At 52.2% G+C, this 16,010-nt stretch overlaps 2 protein-coding genes across 22 annotated transcripts in view; one reads left to right on the top strand and one right to left on the bottom strand.

Moving 5' to 3' along the window:
* The window catches only part of MYT1L (myelin transcription factor 1 like), a 531,685-nt gene that overhangs the window by 478,480 nt on the left and 37,195 nt on the right, over window positions 1–16,010 (top strand). For all 21 annotated transcript variants that reach the window (XM_030799643.1, XM_030799637.1, XM_030799642.1 and 18 more), the window contains 2 exons: window positions 3,087–3,170; window positions 4,529–4,750. In XM_030799643.1, coding sequence (XP_030655503.1) covers window positions 3,087–3,170; window positions 4,529–4,750 — 306 coding nt within the window. The remainder of the gene's footprint in view (window positions 1–3,086; window positions 3,171–4,528; window positions 4,751–16,010) is intronic.
* On the bottom strand, window positions 8,643–10,647 carry LOC115831470 (hornerin-like). The gene is made up of 3 exons (XM_030799645.1): window positions 9,540–10,647; window positions 8,935–9,253; window positions 8,643–8,814 (listed from the first exon to the last, which is right to left on the bottom strand). Exons 1-3 carry the CDS (start codon window positions 9,785–9,787, stop codon window positions 8,692–8,694), a joined length of 690 nt encoding a protein of 229 aa, XP_030655505.1. The 5' UTR covers window positions 9,788–10,647; the 3' UTR covers window positions 8,643–8,691.

The following is a 16,010-nucleotide window of genomic DNA, read 5'->3' as shown; positions in this document are numbered from 1 at the left end:
AGACATGGCTTTCAGATAAGGGCTCCTGAGCCCCAGAGCAGGCATTCTAGGAGTCTAAGAGCAGCCCTGTGCCAAGGCCAAGGCTTCCTGGAGGCCACCGCATTGTCGGAGCCAAATCTTGTTGTTGTTGCAGATTTGTTCCGTTTGGTTTAGTTTTGCCCCCAGCCCAGGCCTCCGTGGTGGCCCAGAACTGTCCCTGGCTCCCAAGTCCACAGGGAGTGACTCAGGGACAGGGCAGGGGGCAGGGCCTAAGGGAGCCCAGCCTCTGTGGTGGGGTCAGGGGCTCGGCTTCACCCACAGCAATCCTACATCTGGGGAGATGGGATCCTGAGTAGGACTCCGTAATTCTCCCTGGGTAAGACACTTTAATTCTCCCTGGGTAGGATACCGTAATTCTCCCTAGGAAGGACACCATAATTCTCCCTGGGTAGGACACCATAGTAATTCTCCCTGGGTTGGACACCGTAGTAACTCTCCCTGGATAGGACTCCATAATTACTCCAGACCGTAGTAATTCTCCCTGGGTAGGACTCCATAATTCTCCCCGGGTAGGACTCCATAATTCTCCCCGGGTAGGATACCGTAATTCCCCGCTTGGTTCCTCTTTTCTTCATTCATGCATTGAATCACCCGCTCTGTGCAAGGCGTCGGGCTAGGAACTGGGGAACCGCGGATGAACACTTGAATAGTTTATACTCCCAGGAATCGCCTCTCAGAGGAGCCTGTAGAGGAGAGAACCGTGTGAGCCTGCAGCGGCCGCACTGTGAGGACAGCCCGGCCCAGGCCTCTTGCAGGATGCAGAGGCCACGCAGCTGGGAACGAGCCACAGACGAGGCAGGGACATCGGTCAGCCCGAAGGATGGCGGCAAGGGTTGCAGGGAGAGCCCAGCGAGGATGGCGGGGCCTACGAGTCGCGTGGAGGAACTCGGGCCCCCCCACCCCGAGGAAGTGAAGAGCCTCGGATGATACTAAAGCGCTGGCCTGGAGGTGTTCCCAGCCCGAGGGCCTGTTCTAGCACCGTGTGCCTGGAAGCGGAAGCACACGGAAGCGCCTGGAAGCGGAAGCGCCTGGAAGCGGAAGGGCCGGGAAGCGGAAGCTGGACAGACGAGGAGAGGCCTTGGGTGTGACATCAACGGAACCTGAGGGAAGCAAAACTCAGCAAGGACACACCCGGTCTGCTGGCCTGGGGCTTTGGATTGGTGACGTGGACGATGAGTCTAATTTTGGGGCATCCGAGCAGTTGTGCAGCGGTCAGTGGGGTGCAGGGGCGGACGTGAAGTCAACCCACGCTGGCCTCAGAGCCCCAGCGACCTGCAGGCAGGTCAGGAGCCAGAGGCTGGGGCGGGGGCGGAGGAGGCCGCGGGAGGAACAGGGAAAGGTCGGGGGCAGCACTGGCCGGCCCTTCTCCAGATTCCCTCCTTTAAGAGGGCGGGGAGAAGAAAGGCCCTAGAGGCACCGAGCTCCGGCGCCCTCGCCTGGCCTTTTCTTTCCTCTTCCTGTGAAGAGCCACACAGGGGAAGGGGCAGGGGGATTCCCGGCTGGCTCCAGCAGGTGGGGCAGCAGGGGCCTGGGAGTGAAGGTGCTGCGGGGCCTGACAACCTCCCTTCTGCCCAGACACCAACCCCGAACCCTCTCACACCCGCCTGTGCTGAGGTGCTGCCCCCACCTGAAGCGGGAGGACGACGGCCAAGGCCTTGGAGGCGGGATGGAGCCTCCCTTTAGGGGATGAGCACTTCCTCCTGGGAATCTTGCGTGTTTCCAAGAATCAGAACTGACCAAGAAAACTAACCCCGAGCTCAGGAAAGCCAGGGAGAACAGTGGCCTCCCACCTGGACCCACCCGTGTGCCAGCGCCAGGCCTGCAATTTCCACAGGACCCAATGGCATGGCAGGAGATTGCCCAATTTCTGGTTCTTCAATTCTTTTCCAAAAATCCCATTTGTTTTATATATTATTTTATGTGTTGTGTATGTGTGTGTATATTTCTGCTCCAGCTGAAAAAATTCCTTTTACAAACATGTCCAAAGTCTCTGTACCCAAGAGGCTGAAAATTAAATAAAATAGGCGTGTCCAGCTCCCACTCACCCATCTGCGGGCACAACCCGAAGCCTGGAATAAGTCACTAGCCCATCACTGTCTCCCAAGACATGAACCTGAGATGGGAGTGCTTGGGAAGCTGCTGTGAGAGACAGAGTCCCCAAGAATGAGGCTGGGAGGCTTTCTTCTGTCATGTTCACCCCTGTCATGCACACGTCCGTGTGCACTCGCTCGCATGCTCTCTGCCAACAAAACCTCCCCCAGCATCTTTCCTGGTGACTCCCGACTGTTTCTGCCCCCTCCCGGTGGACCAGTTTCTCTCCCGTTCACAGCATCCTAGCCCACCCCAGTCTCCCAACTTTCTTGAAAGGGGACTGACGGTGCCTAGAGCCTTGGAGAGGACACAGGGAAAGAACTCTTCTGAATTTTGACTTTATGTCCAGAAGCACAGGTTTTGGAGAGAATCAAGTCACAGCGTCTTCAGTTAAGAAAGCTCACTGGGGTAGATTACGAGGTCAGGAGATCAAGACCATCCTGGCTAACACAGTGAAACCCTGTCTCTACTAAAAAATACAAAAAATTAGCCAGGTGTGGTGGCGGGCACCTGTAGTCCCAGCTACTCGGGAGGCTGAGGCAGGAGAATGGCGTGAACCCAGGAGGTGGAGCTTGCAGTGAGCCGAGATTGTGCCACTGCACTCCAGCCTGGGCGACAGAGCCAGACTCCATCTCAAAAGAAAAAAAAAGAGGCCGAAGTGGGCGAATCACGAGGTCAGGAGATCGAGACCATCCTGGCTAACACAGTGAAACCCCGTCTCTACTAAAAAATACAAAAAATTAGCAGGGCGTGGTGGCGGCCGCCTGTAGTCCCAGCTACTTGGGAGGCTGAGGCAGGAGAATGGCGTGAACCCGGGAGGCGGAGCTTGCAGTGAGCCGAGATCGCGCCACTGCACTCCAGCCTGGGCGACAGAGCAAGACTCTGTCTCAAAAAAAAAAAGAAGCTCACTGAAATCAACGGTGTGGGGTGCTTTCTGAACCATGTTTCTTATTTAGCCTTTCAGGTTGCCCGAGAGCAAAGAAAAGCGGTATCAGGATAGCACAGAGCAAAGAAGATAAAGAAGATCAAGAGCCCATCAGGTATGAGCACCAGTGGGGCTTTGAACCATAGCAGGGCTGCCATGTGGGGACAAGGCATTCAAGCAAAGCAAGTGTACATCAACAAGAAAAAGAGACAGCAGGTCTTAGTGGCCATTCTTTGAGATTTCCACAAATGCAAGGTCAGATAACTTAGACCCAAACCAAAGCACATCTGCTGATTGGCTGAAAAGTTACACAGGCTGTCCAGAAATGTGAGGTTCTGTGTAACCCAAATCTCAAAAAAAAGCCTTCCCTCTTCTCTTGGTGGGAAAAGCAGCTGAATTCTTGGGAATGGCAGATTGGTGAACGCTCCTGAAGGTACTAAATACAACACCACAAGCGCATGTTTCACTGGTATTCTGGCTTATAAAAATAGTTTAGTTATACCCTGCCTTGCTCTAAGGCACGGCTTGGGGCCGCAGTGGACACTGAGCTTGGAGCCTGTGACTACTGCTGGGCTGCCAAAGGGGGTGTTTGTCCCCATCCCATGCCAGCCATGCCTGGACCCCAGAAACCCACACAGTAAGCCTCACTTCACATCCCCAGAAAAAAAATGTTAATTAAAACAAAATAAAAATGAATTAAAGCATAAATTATTCAAATAAATTAAGATTTGTCAAAATAAATGGGTAATGCAAATTCTGAGGAATGTGAACTTTTCTGTTAATAAAAACAATGCAGGCAAACTCACCGCTCAGGACACATGAGGAGCGCTTAGGCCAGGCCCTGCCTCCTTCAGGCGCCTCTGCTGCCCTGGCGTGTGTCTTGGTCCTGCCATTCACAAGTTCCCAGGAACACACCTGCCCCATGTCCCTGTGTCGGCACGATTCCAGGAGACTTCATGAAATGTCTCTGCAGCTTAGGATCTTCTCTAGCTGGAAGGGCATTTTAAGGCCTCCAGAAGACACGGCCAGACAAATAAACGTCTTCTAGCTCTTGAGAAAAGCACGAAAATAATGCCAAAACATCTTATTGACTTTGCATTTTTTCCACCTGAAAAGGCATGGTTCTGTCCCAAAGTGGTGTCTTTTAAACACACGCTTGTGTAGCTGCAGGTGCCTGCGTGGTCTTTTGTGTGCTGAACCCATCAGTCCCCACGAGGCACATACACTTTGTTCCAGAAAATCCTTCCATCTGCAGTGGGTCAGGCCTTCTGCGCAGGTGAAATAGTTCAGTGTTCCACTAGGTGGTGTCTTTTAGTGACTTTTCTTTCTTTCTCTTTTTTCTTTTCCTTCTGCCCAGCCAGGAGGGCATGGTTATTCTTTTCTTCTTCATGCCGGGTTATTCTGACTTTGTTACAGAAGCCACCAGCTGACGGTGGCCAGACAACAAAGTGTGTCCCCTCTGCCTGCCTGCAGGTGTCCAGTCCCCGGGTGCGACGGCCAGGGCCACATCACTGGGAAGTACGCATCCCATCGCAGCGCCTCTGGGTGCCCCTTGGCAGCCAAGAGGCAGAAAGACGGGTACCTGAATGGCTCCCAGTTCTCCTGGAAGTCGGTCAAGACGGAAGGCATGTCCTGCCCCACACCAGGGTGCGACGGCTCAGGCCACGTCAGCGGCAGCTTCCTCACACACCGCAGGTGAGTGGCCGCGTCTGCGGGACCCTGGCTGGGATGGTGCTGCCGAGAGCCGAGCTGACTGGCGTGGCTGGTTATGACAGCAGCAGATGCCGGCTTCTCCCGTCACCCGTGTTTAGAAAGAAAAGGCTGGAAACTATCCTGCCAACCTAACAAAATTCAAAGGTTTGGGGACAGTGTTGAAACATCTTCAACTTACATTAGGGAGCCCAGCCTCCTTCAGCCCCATCTATAGATGACCACAGCAGTTTTCCATTTTTAAAATTAGAATCCACAGTAAGATACAGATTTTCATTTAAGACATGCACATGAGTATCTTTAGGTTTAGTTACTTATTTCACCCTAAATTCACAGGCAGGCCTCACTGGGGGAAAGAGGATGGCATTTGGCACAGTGGCTCCTGTGAATGCCTGCACCAAAGATGCATGAGAAAATTCCCAAAAAACCCCATCAACCTCATTCATTTTTATTTGCTTCATTTAAAAAGAAATACATGCAGTTAGATTATCTTAGGAGAGGCCCATTCTGTGCAGTCAGATGGTGCAGTCGGTCCCTCTGTGGGGAGTGAAGACCTGGGATGGGACCTGTCTCCAAGGCTGACAGCACCCATTACACTCGGCGTCCCTCAGCTTCCTTGAGGAGGCGGAGGGGAAGATACACACATCACAGGTATGATGTGAAGGTCATACCCTTTGGGGAGATGTACAATGGTTTCCTTTCTGCTGCCCTACATGCCACTTCCTACGAAAATCACACCTGCGCCTCAAATCCATCTCAAACACAGAATGAACAAAGGGGTGTGCAGATGACAGGAATAAAGGCATGTTCAGTAATAGGTGACTCTAACCCTTAAATGTTAAGGAAGATTTTTTTTTAATTATTAAAGAAATTCCTGCTCAGGTAGAAAATTCAAACAATATAAATGGGTTTAAAGAGAAAAATTGGCCGGGCACAGTGGCTCACACCTGTAATCCCAGCACTTTGAGAGGCCGAGGTGGGCAGATCACCTGAGGTCAGGAGTTTGAGACCAGCCTGGCCAACATGGTGAAACCCCATCTCTACTAAAAATACAAAAATTAGCTGGGTGTGGTGGCGCATGCGCCTGTAATCCCAGCTATTCAGGAGGCTGAGGCAGGATAATCGCTTGAACCTGGGGGCGGAGGTTGCAGTGAGCCGAGATTGCACCACTGCACTCCAGCCTGGGTGACAGAGCAACACTGTGTCTCATTAAAAACAAAAAACAAAAAAAACACAAAAACAAAAAAAAAAAGAGAGAAATGGAATGTCCTTTTCCTGACCTAATCCCTTCTCAAAGGCAGGCAGCTCCTGTCTTCTCTCGAACTGAAAAGCACCCCTATTTATACACATGGATCTCAGTGTCTCCCAGAACCCTGCGTGAGGACAGGGGCCTCAGCTGCTCACCAGGATCACCCAGGGCCCAGCAGGCAGGGCGTTCCTCGTTAGGTGCACAGAACCCCAGGGTGTCACGGAGCCGCCTCACCCTCCCCAGTGAGCCTGCTCCTGCACGTGCCACCCGCTGTCCTGTCCAGGTTTGATTGTTACAAAGAACTCTGCGTGAACTTCCTTGTGCACACAACCCCATGTCCTTGTGCAAGCAGATCTTCAGGATATATTCCTGGAGTATATATATATATATTCCTGGAATGCTAGCTTTAAAATTTTGACAGATCGTGCCAAAATGCCCTCCAATAAAGTGTCTACTTTCCCAAACCTTTCACCATTAATAAAATGTTTAAAAATTTTATAAAAACCCTGCCCATTTGACCTATGAGTAAGGGTTTGTATGTTTCGCTAACCTGACACAAATGAAACAATTCCATCTTCTTACGTGAGCATTTCTGCACTCCAGGGATGGCACTGGTTCAGAGCTGCCTCTGCGGAACCTGGTGCTTTAGCTTACTTCCTGCTGAGAGTTTGCCCATTTGATTTAAGCAGCAAATACCAGGTGCCAGATCAATGCTGTTCCCTCCCACTCCCCAGCCTCTGGTTGCATTGTATGTTAGGGTCAGAGGACAGCCCTCCACCAAGATCTCTGTCCTGCCGCTTATTCCATGGGGGAGGGCTTAGAGCTTAGGAGCCACTGAGGTGGGAAGCAGGACCCCACCCCATGTCGCCCCTTCCCAAATGCCAGGCACGAATTTCTGCTGCTAGACCCTCACCCACACACCTCTGTCTACTCTCTTGCCAGCCTCACCTCAATTTCCACCCTTCCCTGTTTCTTTTCTCCGAAGGGGAGCCTCTTCCCCAGGGTCCCTGGCACAGAGTGGAAAGCATATTGAAATGCATGCTCTGGCATCGACAAGCTGATGAAAACTTGGGGGCACAGGCTGATGAATATTGGGGCACAGGCTGATGGAATATTGGGGACAGGCTGATGGAATATTGGGGTGCAGGCTGATGGAATATTGGGGACAGGCTGATGGAGTTTTGGGATGCAGGCTGATGGGATCTTGGGGTGCAGGTGATGGAATCTTGGGGTGCAGGCTGATGGAATCTTGGGGTACAGGCTGATGGAATATTGGGGCAGGTCGATAGAATTTTGGGGTGCCGGCTGATGGAATTTTGGGGTGCAGGCTGGTCGAATTTGGGGGCACAGGCTGATTGAATGTTGGGGTGCCCGCTGATGGAATCTTGGGGTTCAGGTTGATGGAATCTTGGGGTTCAGGCTGATGGAATCTTGGCAGGTTGATGGAATCTTGGGGTGCCCATTGATGGAATCTTGGGGCAGTGATGGAATCTTGGGGTGCAGGCTGATGGAGTATTGGGGGCAGGCTGATGGAATCTTGGGGTACAGGCTGATGGAATATTGGGGGCAGGCTGATGGAATCTTGGGGGGCAGGCTGGTGGAATATTGGGGTGCAGGCTGATGAATATTGGGGTGCAGGAATACTGGGTGTAGGCTGATGGAATCTTGGGCCACAGGCCACGTTAGTGAGTAAAATCACAGCTTACAGGCCCATGTTACTCGTAGAATTTGCAATGCTAGAAGCTCCCTTCTCTGGAAAGCTGTATGCCTCTCACTTCCCTCCCACCTGGTTGCCACCCACCCTTGCCCCAGGACTCAGCACCTCCTCTTTCAGGATCCCAGGTCCCTGGAGGGCCCACAGAAGTCCAGGCGTGATGGAAATGAGTCCAGCTGCCCGTGCCCCACCTAGCCTGCAGGGCCACAGCTTGATGGGAAAGGCCCCAGGCTCCAGCCCTGGATATCAGTATTCACGTGCGGGATGCAGAGGCGGAAATGTCAGCGTGCCCGGGCGGCTCCTGCTAGAACCCTGCCATGGGCTGGCTGAGCTGCACGGAAATCTTGACACTCCTCCATTTTACTAAAAAGCACCACCAGAACTCTCTGAACTGCTGGCTTCGGCGACCTCCGAGGAGGAAAGGGGACCTCCCTGTGTGTCACAGGGCTCTGGGCGTGTTTGCCCTGTTTGTGCAGCAAAGGAAAACCGGAGCAGTGGCACAAGGGGAAAGGGGCAGTCCAGGCCTGAGTACACTGGACCGGGGTTCTGTTCTGTTCTGTTTTTATAGTTATGGTAAAATATTAACATAATGCATGGAATTTACCATCCCACCCATCTTCAGGTGTATGGTTCAGTAGTGTTAGGTATACAGATGGTCCTCGGCTTACAATTTTTTGATCTTACAATGGTGCAAGAGCAATACACACTTGGTAGAAATGGTGCTTTGAGTATCCATGCAACCATTCTTTTTCACTTTCATACAGTATTCAATAAATTACATGAGATATTCAACACTTCTGTATAACTGGGCCTTGTGTAAGTAGTTGACTCTGCCCAGCTGTAGGCTGATATAAGTGTTCTGAGTGCATTGAAGGTGGGCTAGGCTAAGCTATGTTGTTGAGTCAGTACAAGTATTAAATGCATTTTTGACTTAAAATATTTTCAAGATACAGTATTTTCAACTTAAGATGGCTTTATGGGGATGCTGACCCCATGGTATGTGGAGTACTTGTATCCATCCCCGTGGTATGTGGAGGAGTACCTGCATCCATCCCCGTGGTATGTGCAGGAGTACCTGTATCTATCCTGGTGGTATGTTGAGGAGTATCTGTATCCATCCCCGTGGTATGTGGAGGAGTATCTGTATCCATCCCCTGGTATGTGGAGGAGTACCTGCATCCATCCCCATGGTATGTGGAGGAGTACCCCGTGGTATGTGGAGGAGTATCTGTATCCATCCCCGTGGTATGTCGAGGAGTGCCTGCATCCATCCCCATGGTATGTGCAGGAGTACCTGTATCTATCCCCGTGGTATGTTGAGGAGTATCTGTATCCATCCCCGTGGTATGTGGAGGAGTACCTGCATCCATCCCCGTGGTATGTGCAGGAGTACCTGTATCTATCCCCGTGGTATATGGAGGAGTACCTGCATCCATCCCCATGGTATGTGCAGGAGTACCTGTATCTATCCCCATGGTATGTTGAGGAGTACCTGTGTCCATCCCCATGGTATGTGGAGGAGTACCTGCATCCATCCCCATGGTATGTGGAGGAGTACCCCGTGGTATGTGGAAGAGTATCTGTATCCATTCCCGTGGTATGTCGAGGAGTACCTGCATCCATCCCCATGGTATGTGGAGGAGTACCTGCATCCATCCCCATGGTATGTGGAGGAGTATCTGTATCCATCCCCGTGGTATGTGGAGGAGTACCTGCATCCATCCCCGTGGTATGTGGAGGAGTACCTGCGTCCATCCCCGTGGTATGTGGAGGAGTACCTGCATCCATCCCCGTGGCATGTGGAGGAGTACCTGTGTCCATCCCCATGGTATGTGGAGGAGTACCTGTGTCCATCCCCGTGGTATGTGGCGGAGTACCTGTGTTCATCCCCGTGATATGTGGAGGAGTACCTGTGTCCATCCCCGTGGTATGTGGAGGAGTACCTGCATCCATCCCCATGGTATGTGGAGGAGTACCTGTGTCCATCCCCGTGGCATGTGGAGGAGTATCTGTATTCACACTGTTGTGGAACTGATCTCTCCAACTCTTCCATCTCCATTGAAACACTGTCTCCATTCAACACTGACTCCCCCTTCCTCAGCTGCCTAGCCCCTGGCACCCACACTGTGCTTTCTGCCTCTGTGAATCTGATGTTTCTAGGGACCTCCTATAAGTAGAATCCCATGGGGTTTGCTTTTTTGTGACCGTCCTATTTCATGGAGCCCCATGTCCTCAAGGTTGTAGCACGTGTCCGAGCTTCCTTCCCTTTTGAGACTGAATAATATTCCATCATGTGTTGACCATGGTTTTTCTCTGTTGAGCAAGCCTTCATCAATTTTATTAGATAGACAGAATATTATTTTCTGAAAGTGTAATAATATTAATACCTGGCAAGAACACAGCTAAGTGCACAGAAATACACGCATTAGAAAGTCTCAGACATTTCTCTTTCCTGGGAAGCCCTGGCCTTGCCCAGACTGCCAGGACTGCCTGGTGGTTTTCCCAAACCTGGTTAGCAGAAGCCTCCCACAAAGCCCCCATGGGCACATCAAGATTGGAATTTGGAGGGCCTTGTGCATTCCACCCACTGTGCAAACAAAGCAGCGGTTAGAAGCAGCAGCAAGAACAGATTGAAACAGAAGTTGCCTGTTTTATTTCTCTTTTACCCCAAACTGTGACAATCTAGCCAGATGATGAAGAACTGCTTTCAAGCAGGTGCCAAAATAGAAACAGTAGAGGAAGCAGGAAACAATGTCCATGGTTTGGGGCCCTGCTCACATGCCCAGCCCACTCCCAGCCCCGGGTCTCAGACCTGACAGGAGCCCCTGGTCATCCACCCCATTTGCTGTGAAATTGTTTCCACTTCACTTCATGGGGAGTCCTGGCGCAGCCGCTGTTCTTTCCGCGTTGAGGGTTAGGCAGGAGGGCTCCTTTCCCCCATCCTGTTCCCTGAGCTGAGTCATGTCTGAAAAAAGCAGAATTGATGTCAGAGAAATAGAAAACATTTTATCTTTAGGGTTGGCGAGGTCTTTCTAGAAAAGCAATGTCTAAGATTAAAAGTCAAGGCCCCATCTCGGCTCCTGGGCACAAGCATATGTGGTGCCATGACCTTCGGGGCAGATGCCATGTTGTGATTGTAAAAGCCCCTATGATGAGACCCTCAGGTCAGATGTAAAGGCCAATCCCTCCCAGAAATGAGGGGGAGAACTGGAGGCACATGGAGAAGCCCAGGATGGAGGAGTCAGGGAGAATTCTACAACGACAGAAGTCAGGTAGAAAATGTTGATTTTATACATGAGGAAGCGGCAGAGTGGGCAGCTCAGGACAGGAAGGTGTCCTCAGTCCCAGTGAACACAGACTGAGGACAGTACCAGGCCATGACCAGGGACCATGAGGCCCATGCAGATCCCCAGCAAGTGTTCTGGACAGGTGCTAAGGCCGAGCCACACAGCAGACGCGGCAGAGCCTAGGGTGGTGATGGTGAGTAAGACCTAACGCTCACTCCCCAAGCCCAGAACCTCCCAGTGAGGGAACAGACTCACATAAGAGCCTCGGATGCGGGCACTGGGGCAAGGCCAGCCACGGGACAGATGCAATGCCACTGGCACACACTGTGGGGGACACTGGCTTTAGACTCAGAGAAATCTGAGGAGGCTTCCTAGGAACTTGAGACCTTTGGGGTCTGTGCCCAAGGAGAGCTCAACCTGCAGCTCACCCTCCCCTAAGCCCCCGACGGACGTGTCATTCATTCATCTCATTCGGCCGACACAGACAGACATGCCTCCACCAGCATCAATGATCTCCATCCAGGTCTGGTTTACAAAGTTGAGTACCGTGGCCTGCTCTTTAGAGGAGAGAAGAGACCATCTTGTAGAGAATGCTGTGGACTGGGGTGAAGGAGGTTACAGATGCAGCAACATAGTGCCAGGCCAGCGATCAGCAACACAGGGGAGAAATGTCTAGTCCAGATGGGGGAACAGGCCAGGGCCCTTCAGGAGCCAAGAGAGGAGCTGAATTTTGAAAAAAGGCACAGCTCACCACAGGGAGGAAGGTTATGTTGAGGGCTTTAAGTGACTCTTGGAGTCTGGGCTTTGAATGCACCACCTTGGTGGCCGTGGAGGAGAGCTGGAATGGATGGGCAGGCAGACACGTGGAGCCATTCCCGCAGACCCAAGTGAGGCGTGATGAGGGCTGGACCTCAGACATGAAAGGAAGGACAGATTAGAGGACTGTTTAGGAAACAGAACCAGCAGGGCCTTGTGGGTGAACCCTGGCAGGAGAGGTGGCCCCAGCCCCAGCAGCTGCACAGGTGGCAATGCTGGCAGTTGGGAACACAAGGAAAGAATGAAGCCTTGACCACCATGGGGATCTTAGTCTGCTCAGCTGTCACAACAAAATACCCTAGGCCAGGTGGCTTGAACAACTGACTTCTATCCCCTGTCCCTGGGCCAGAAGTCTGAGATCAGGTTCCAGCTGATCTGGTTTCTGGGGAGGCCTCTTTTCCTGGTCGGCAGACAGGGGCCTTCTCACTGTGTCCTCACGAGGCAGGGAGAGAGCAGGCTCACTGGCATCTCCTCTTACAAGGACTCTGATCCCATCAGATCAGGACCCCACCCTTACAAGCCCGTTTACATGAATTACTCCCTTAGAGGCCCCAGCTCCAAACACACCCAGGGGTTAGGGCCTCAACACAGGAACCTCGAGGGACACAAATGCTCACACCATAAAAGTGGGGAAAGATGGTGATTGCATTTTAAATACGTGAGCTTGAGATTCTGTGGGACTTTGAAGTGGGAATATCCACCAAGCAGCTGGTGAACGGGCCTCGGGAAGTGTCCGAGGGAGAGCCGCATAGAAATCGGGAATCGGCAGCACTCAGGTCACACTTGACCCTGCAGGTTCACCCCGGGACCAGGGGTCCAGGAGGAAGAGCATCAGCAAAGACACCCCTGGGAGACGCACACATTTTGTGACAGGTGGAGGCGGAGAGGCCGTGATGAAGACGGAGCTGCATGGTGGCATTAGGGGAGCTAGGCGCCATGATGTGCAGAAGCTTCCAAAGAAAAGAACACACACAATACTGGGAAAGTGGCGAGAGGCCGGTGTGATGGAGAGTTCAAAACGATGCTGGGCTCATTTGGGGCATTGGCTGTGGGAATGCAACCGAGGCATTTTGTGGAGAGTTTAGGGAAAAGATCAGGCACCAAAACCAGACTGAGATAGGACGAGAGTCGGATGGAAAGTTCAGGGGATCATAGAGGACACGACTAATGGTTCTAGAAACGCAGACCAGACGAGAGGGGAGGAACGATGTTGGCAGTAGCTGGAAAGGCGCAGGAGTGGGCAGGACCTCACAGGCAGAGAGAAATGTGGGTCTGGCCTTTGTCTGAAGAGGAGAAACCAGGAGGAAGAAATGGGTTAAAGATACAGAAGGCGGCAGCCATACCAGGTGGAGACAGATCTTGGTGGAGATCAGGAAGCCACAGAGAAGTTGGACAAATGTGGACATAACTGCATTGGGGAGCCAGGGGTCCTCGGAGCAGAGCTCCATCTGCTCCATCTGGACAAGGACTTCACAGGAGTCGTTCACACATGCGTCGGGCACCTGAGTGGGGCTGCAGGGTGTGGTGGTGTCTGGGACACCTTCAGGAGAGGGGATTCCAAGGGAATCACAGCCATGCCACGGACACACAGGGAATTGGAGACCACGTGTTGGCCACTGGAGGGAAGGGCACACTTTTGTCCCCAACACTCAGTTGTCAGGGTGTGGGGAAGACAGCAGCGTGGGAGCCGTACTTCAGCCCCAGTGACATGCAGGTGCATGCGGGAGGGTGCAGAGGGAGCAGCGCCAGGCCACCAGCCACCAAGGGGCAATGAAATGTGGAGGATCCTGTGAGGGAGGCCGCAGCCGGCCGGCAGGGAGGACAGAGCAAGGAGGCACACTCCACAGTTCCCCTAGGCCCAGTGAAGAGGCTCCTGAGGGAAGGACTCCTGCCACGCTCCACAGTTCCCCAGGCCTGGCCCTGCTCCTGTCCCAGGGAGCGTCTCCTCCTAGCCATCCTGAGCTGCCTCGTCGCCATGGTGTTTCACACCTGTGAGCCCTTCGGGGTGCCGAGGACACCCTTTCCTCCATCTCCCCATCTGCCATGTGATGCCTCCTCATCTTCCAGACAATGTCAGTGGAGGCTGCTCAGGGCTTATTATGGGCCAGACAGAGCTCTAAGCACCTCCGCGTACCAACCTTCTTAATCCTCACAGCAGCCTGAAGAAATGGGCTCTGTAATTATCCCTGTTTTAAAGATCAGGACATTGAGGCAAAGAGAAGAGAACTTCCTGCCTGGGGTCCTGTGAGTGACGGAGCCAGGGCTCAGGTCCAGGCTGCCTGACCCCCCGTGAGCGACTCCTTTGCACTATCTCATCTCTCCCTGACTCTGATCCCTGTGATGATCTTGGTGAAACTGCCCCAGCCTCCTTTCTGCAGACACTGTCCCTTCTCTTTCTGCCCAATACTGAGTAGCTGCAACATCCGTCAGGCTCCACTGCAATGTCTGTGTGTGGGGACCTTTGTTCTTTCCTGCACATCCGTGGCACCTTGTTTGGCGCTGCACACAACAGCTCCTAAGAAAAGTTTTCACGCACCATTGACTCAATACATTTTCTAAGAGGAGATTTAAGACTGTGTTTAAACAGGAAGCAGCCGTGTGTTCTCTGGGTGCAGATGTGAGGAACCTAGGGCCTGCCAGGAGACAGGTGCAATTCACAGGTTTATGGGAAGGTCGATTCACAGGTGTATGGGAAGGTTGGAAGGTGAGAGATTCTAGTCCAGCAAAAGGAGTCAGGAGGTAAAGGTGGGGGAGAGGGAACCAGAGAGTGCTCTGTCCAGTCCTCAGCACCCCCAGAGGTGAGAGGCCCAATGCCATCTTCATGGGAGATCCTCACCAAGCGCTGGGCAGCCCGTAGATGCAGGGAGGATGGGGCAGAAGAGGGAGGGAAGTGGAGGGAGGACCTCTGCAGCTGTTGAGCCTTCTGTCTCATGTGCAGTGCCCTGAGCGTCCTTTTTTGCCACCACTTCAGTTCTCACTGCACTTCAGTGAAATTTAGGAAGATTCTAAAGTTCTAACTCTGAAAAACAAATATTTTTAGAAGTAACTCATATCTTAAGAGTCTTGTCCAACATACGTTTTTTAAAGTCCTTTCCTAGGCCCTCTTAAAACCTTTTCTGTCTGGAACATGTGAATTGTTCTATTTATTTTTTGGTTCCTCTCTAGTCCATGAGAAATGAGAACATAACCTTTTATAGAATGTTTGTCTTGCTTGATATATCTCAAGGGAATTGTTGCAAAAATAAGTCACCATATTGAGTAATTACCATGTGAGCTATTTTTTAAATCAATCGTTTAATTTAATGGAAGATTAGTGAGAATAGGCTGACGGCCATGACAAACACACTTCAAACTATCTGAGCAGAGCTGAGGTCTACACACATCACAGTGCTGGACAGGCAACAGGGAGAAGGGCTCTGGCACCTTCAACACACTTTCAAAGGGCTGTTTTTATTCCATAACAGAGAGAGGAAGAGAACGTGGAAGATCCCAAGAGGGAGGTGTTTAGGGTCTGGGTCTGGAGGAGCACACCTTACCTCTTTCTCATTCCATCTGTAAAACCCACCCCACAGTGTCACCTAACACTGGGAAGCTGGGAATTCCATAAGTAAATCCTGCCCCAAGGTGTCACCTACCATTAGGGAAGCTGGGAATTCCATAAGTAAATCCTGCCCCAAGATGTCACCTACCATTAGGGAAACTGGGAATTCCATAAGTAAAACAGGCCCCCCAGTGTCACCTGGCACCAGGAAGCTGGGAATATGGTCTCCCAGGATCCCAAACAGGATGCCTTTGTGCTCTCTTGCCTCTCTGTGGTGCTGAGTAACCATAGTTTTTACAGAACACAGGTAAACATTCAACCAACATGCCCTGAGATCTGTGTGGTCCTGTTTTAGAGATGAGGGAACTGACTCGGAGGGCAAGCCACTCTCCCGGATGCATTGCCAGTAGGGAGAGATGCTGGGGCTTCTCCGGGGCTGCTGGGCCTCGTTTGTGGACACACCCGTGCGATCCAGGACAAGACTCTCAGGGCGCAGGGCGTCCACAGCGAGCACGCAGCTCGCCTACTAGGATTCCGGTTTTGATCTCAGGACAGATCACTAGCTGGTGTCTGGAGGTGTGGGGGAAGTACAGTGAGGGGACCCTCCCCAGCTGTCCTCTCTAGCAGGGGTGCCCTGC

This window comes from Nomascus leucogenys, chromosome 19, assembly GCF_006542625.1.
Source record: "Nomascus leucogenys isolate Asia chromosome 19, Asia_NLE_v1, whole genome shotgun sequence".
In the NCBI taxonomy this organism is placed as follows: domain Eukaryota; kingdom Metazoa; phylum Chordata; class Mammalia; order Primates; family Hylobatidae; genus Nomascus; species Nomascus leucogenys.
This window is presented reverse-complemented; position numbering and strand designations above follow the sequence as displayed.

Excerpts from the sequence above, each read along its gene's own strand:
- LOC115831470 (XM_030799645.1), bottom strand. The coding sequence starts at position 9,787 with ATGGAGATGGAAGAGTTGGAGAGATCAGTTCCACAACAGTGTGAATAC. Across the intron at positions 9,254-9,539 it reads TACCATGGGGATGGACACAG|GTACTCCTCCACATACCATG; the intron begins GTACTCCTCCAC and ends GGATGGATGCAG. Across the intron at positions 8,815-8,934 it reads ACTCCTCCACATACCACGGG|GATAGATACAGGTACTCCTG; the intron begins GTACTCCTCCAC and ends ACATACCACCAG.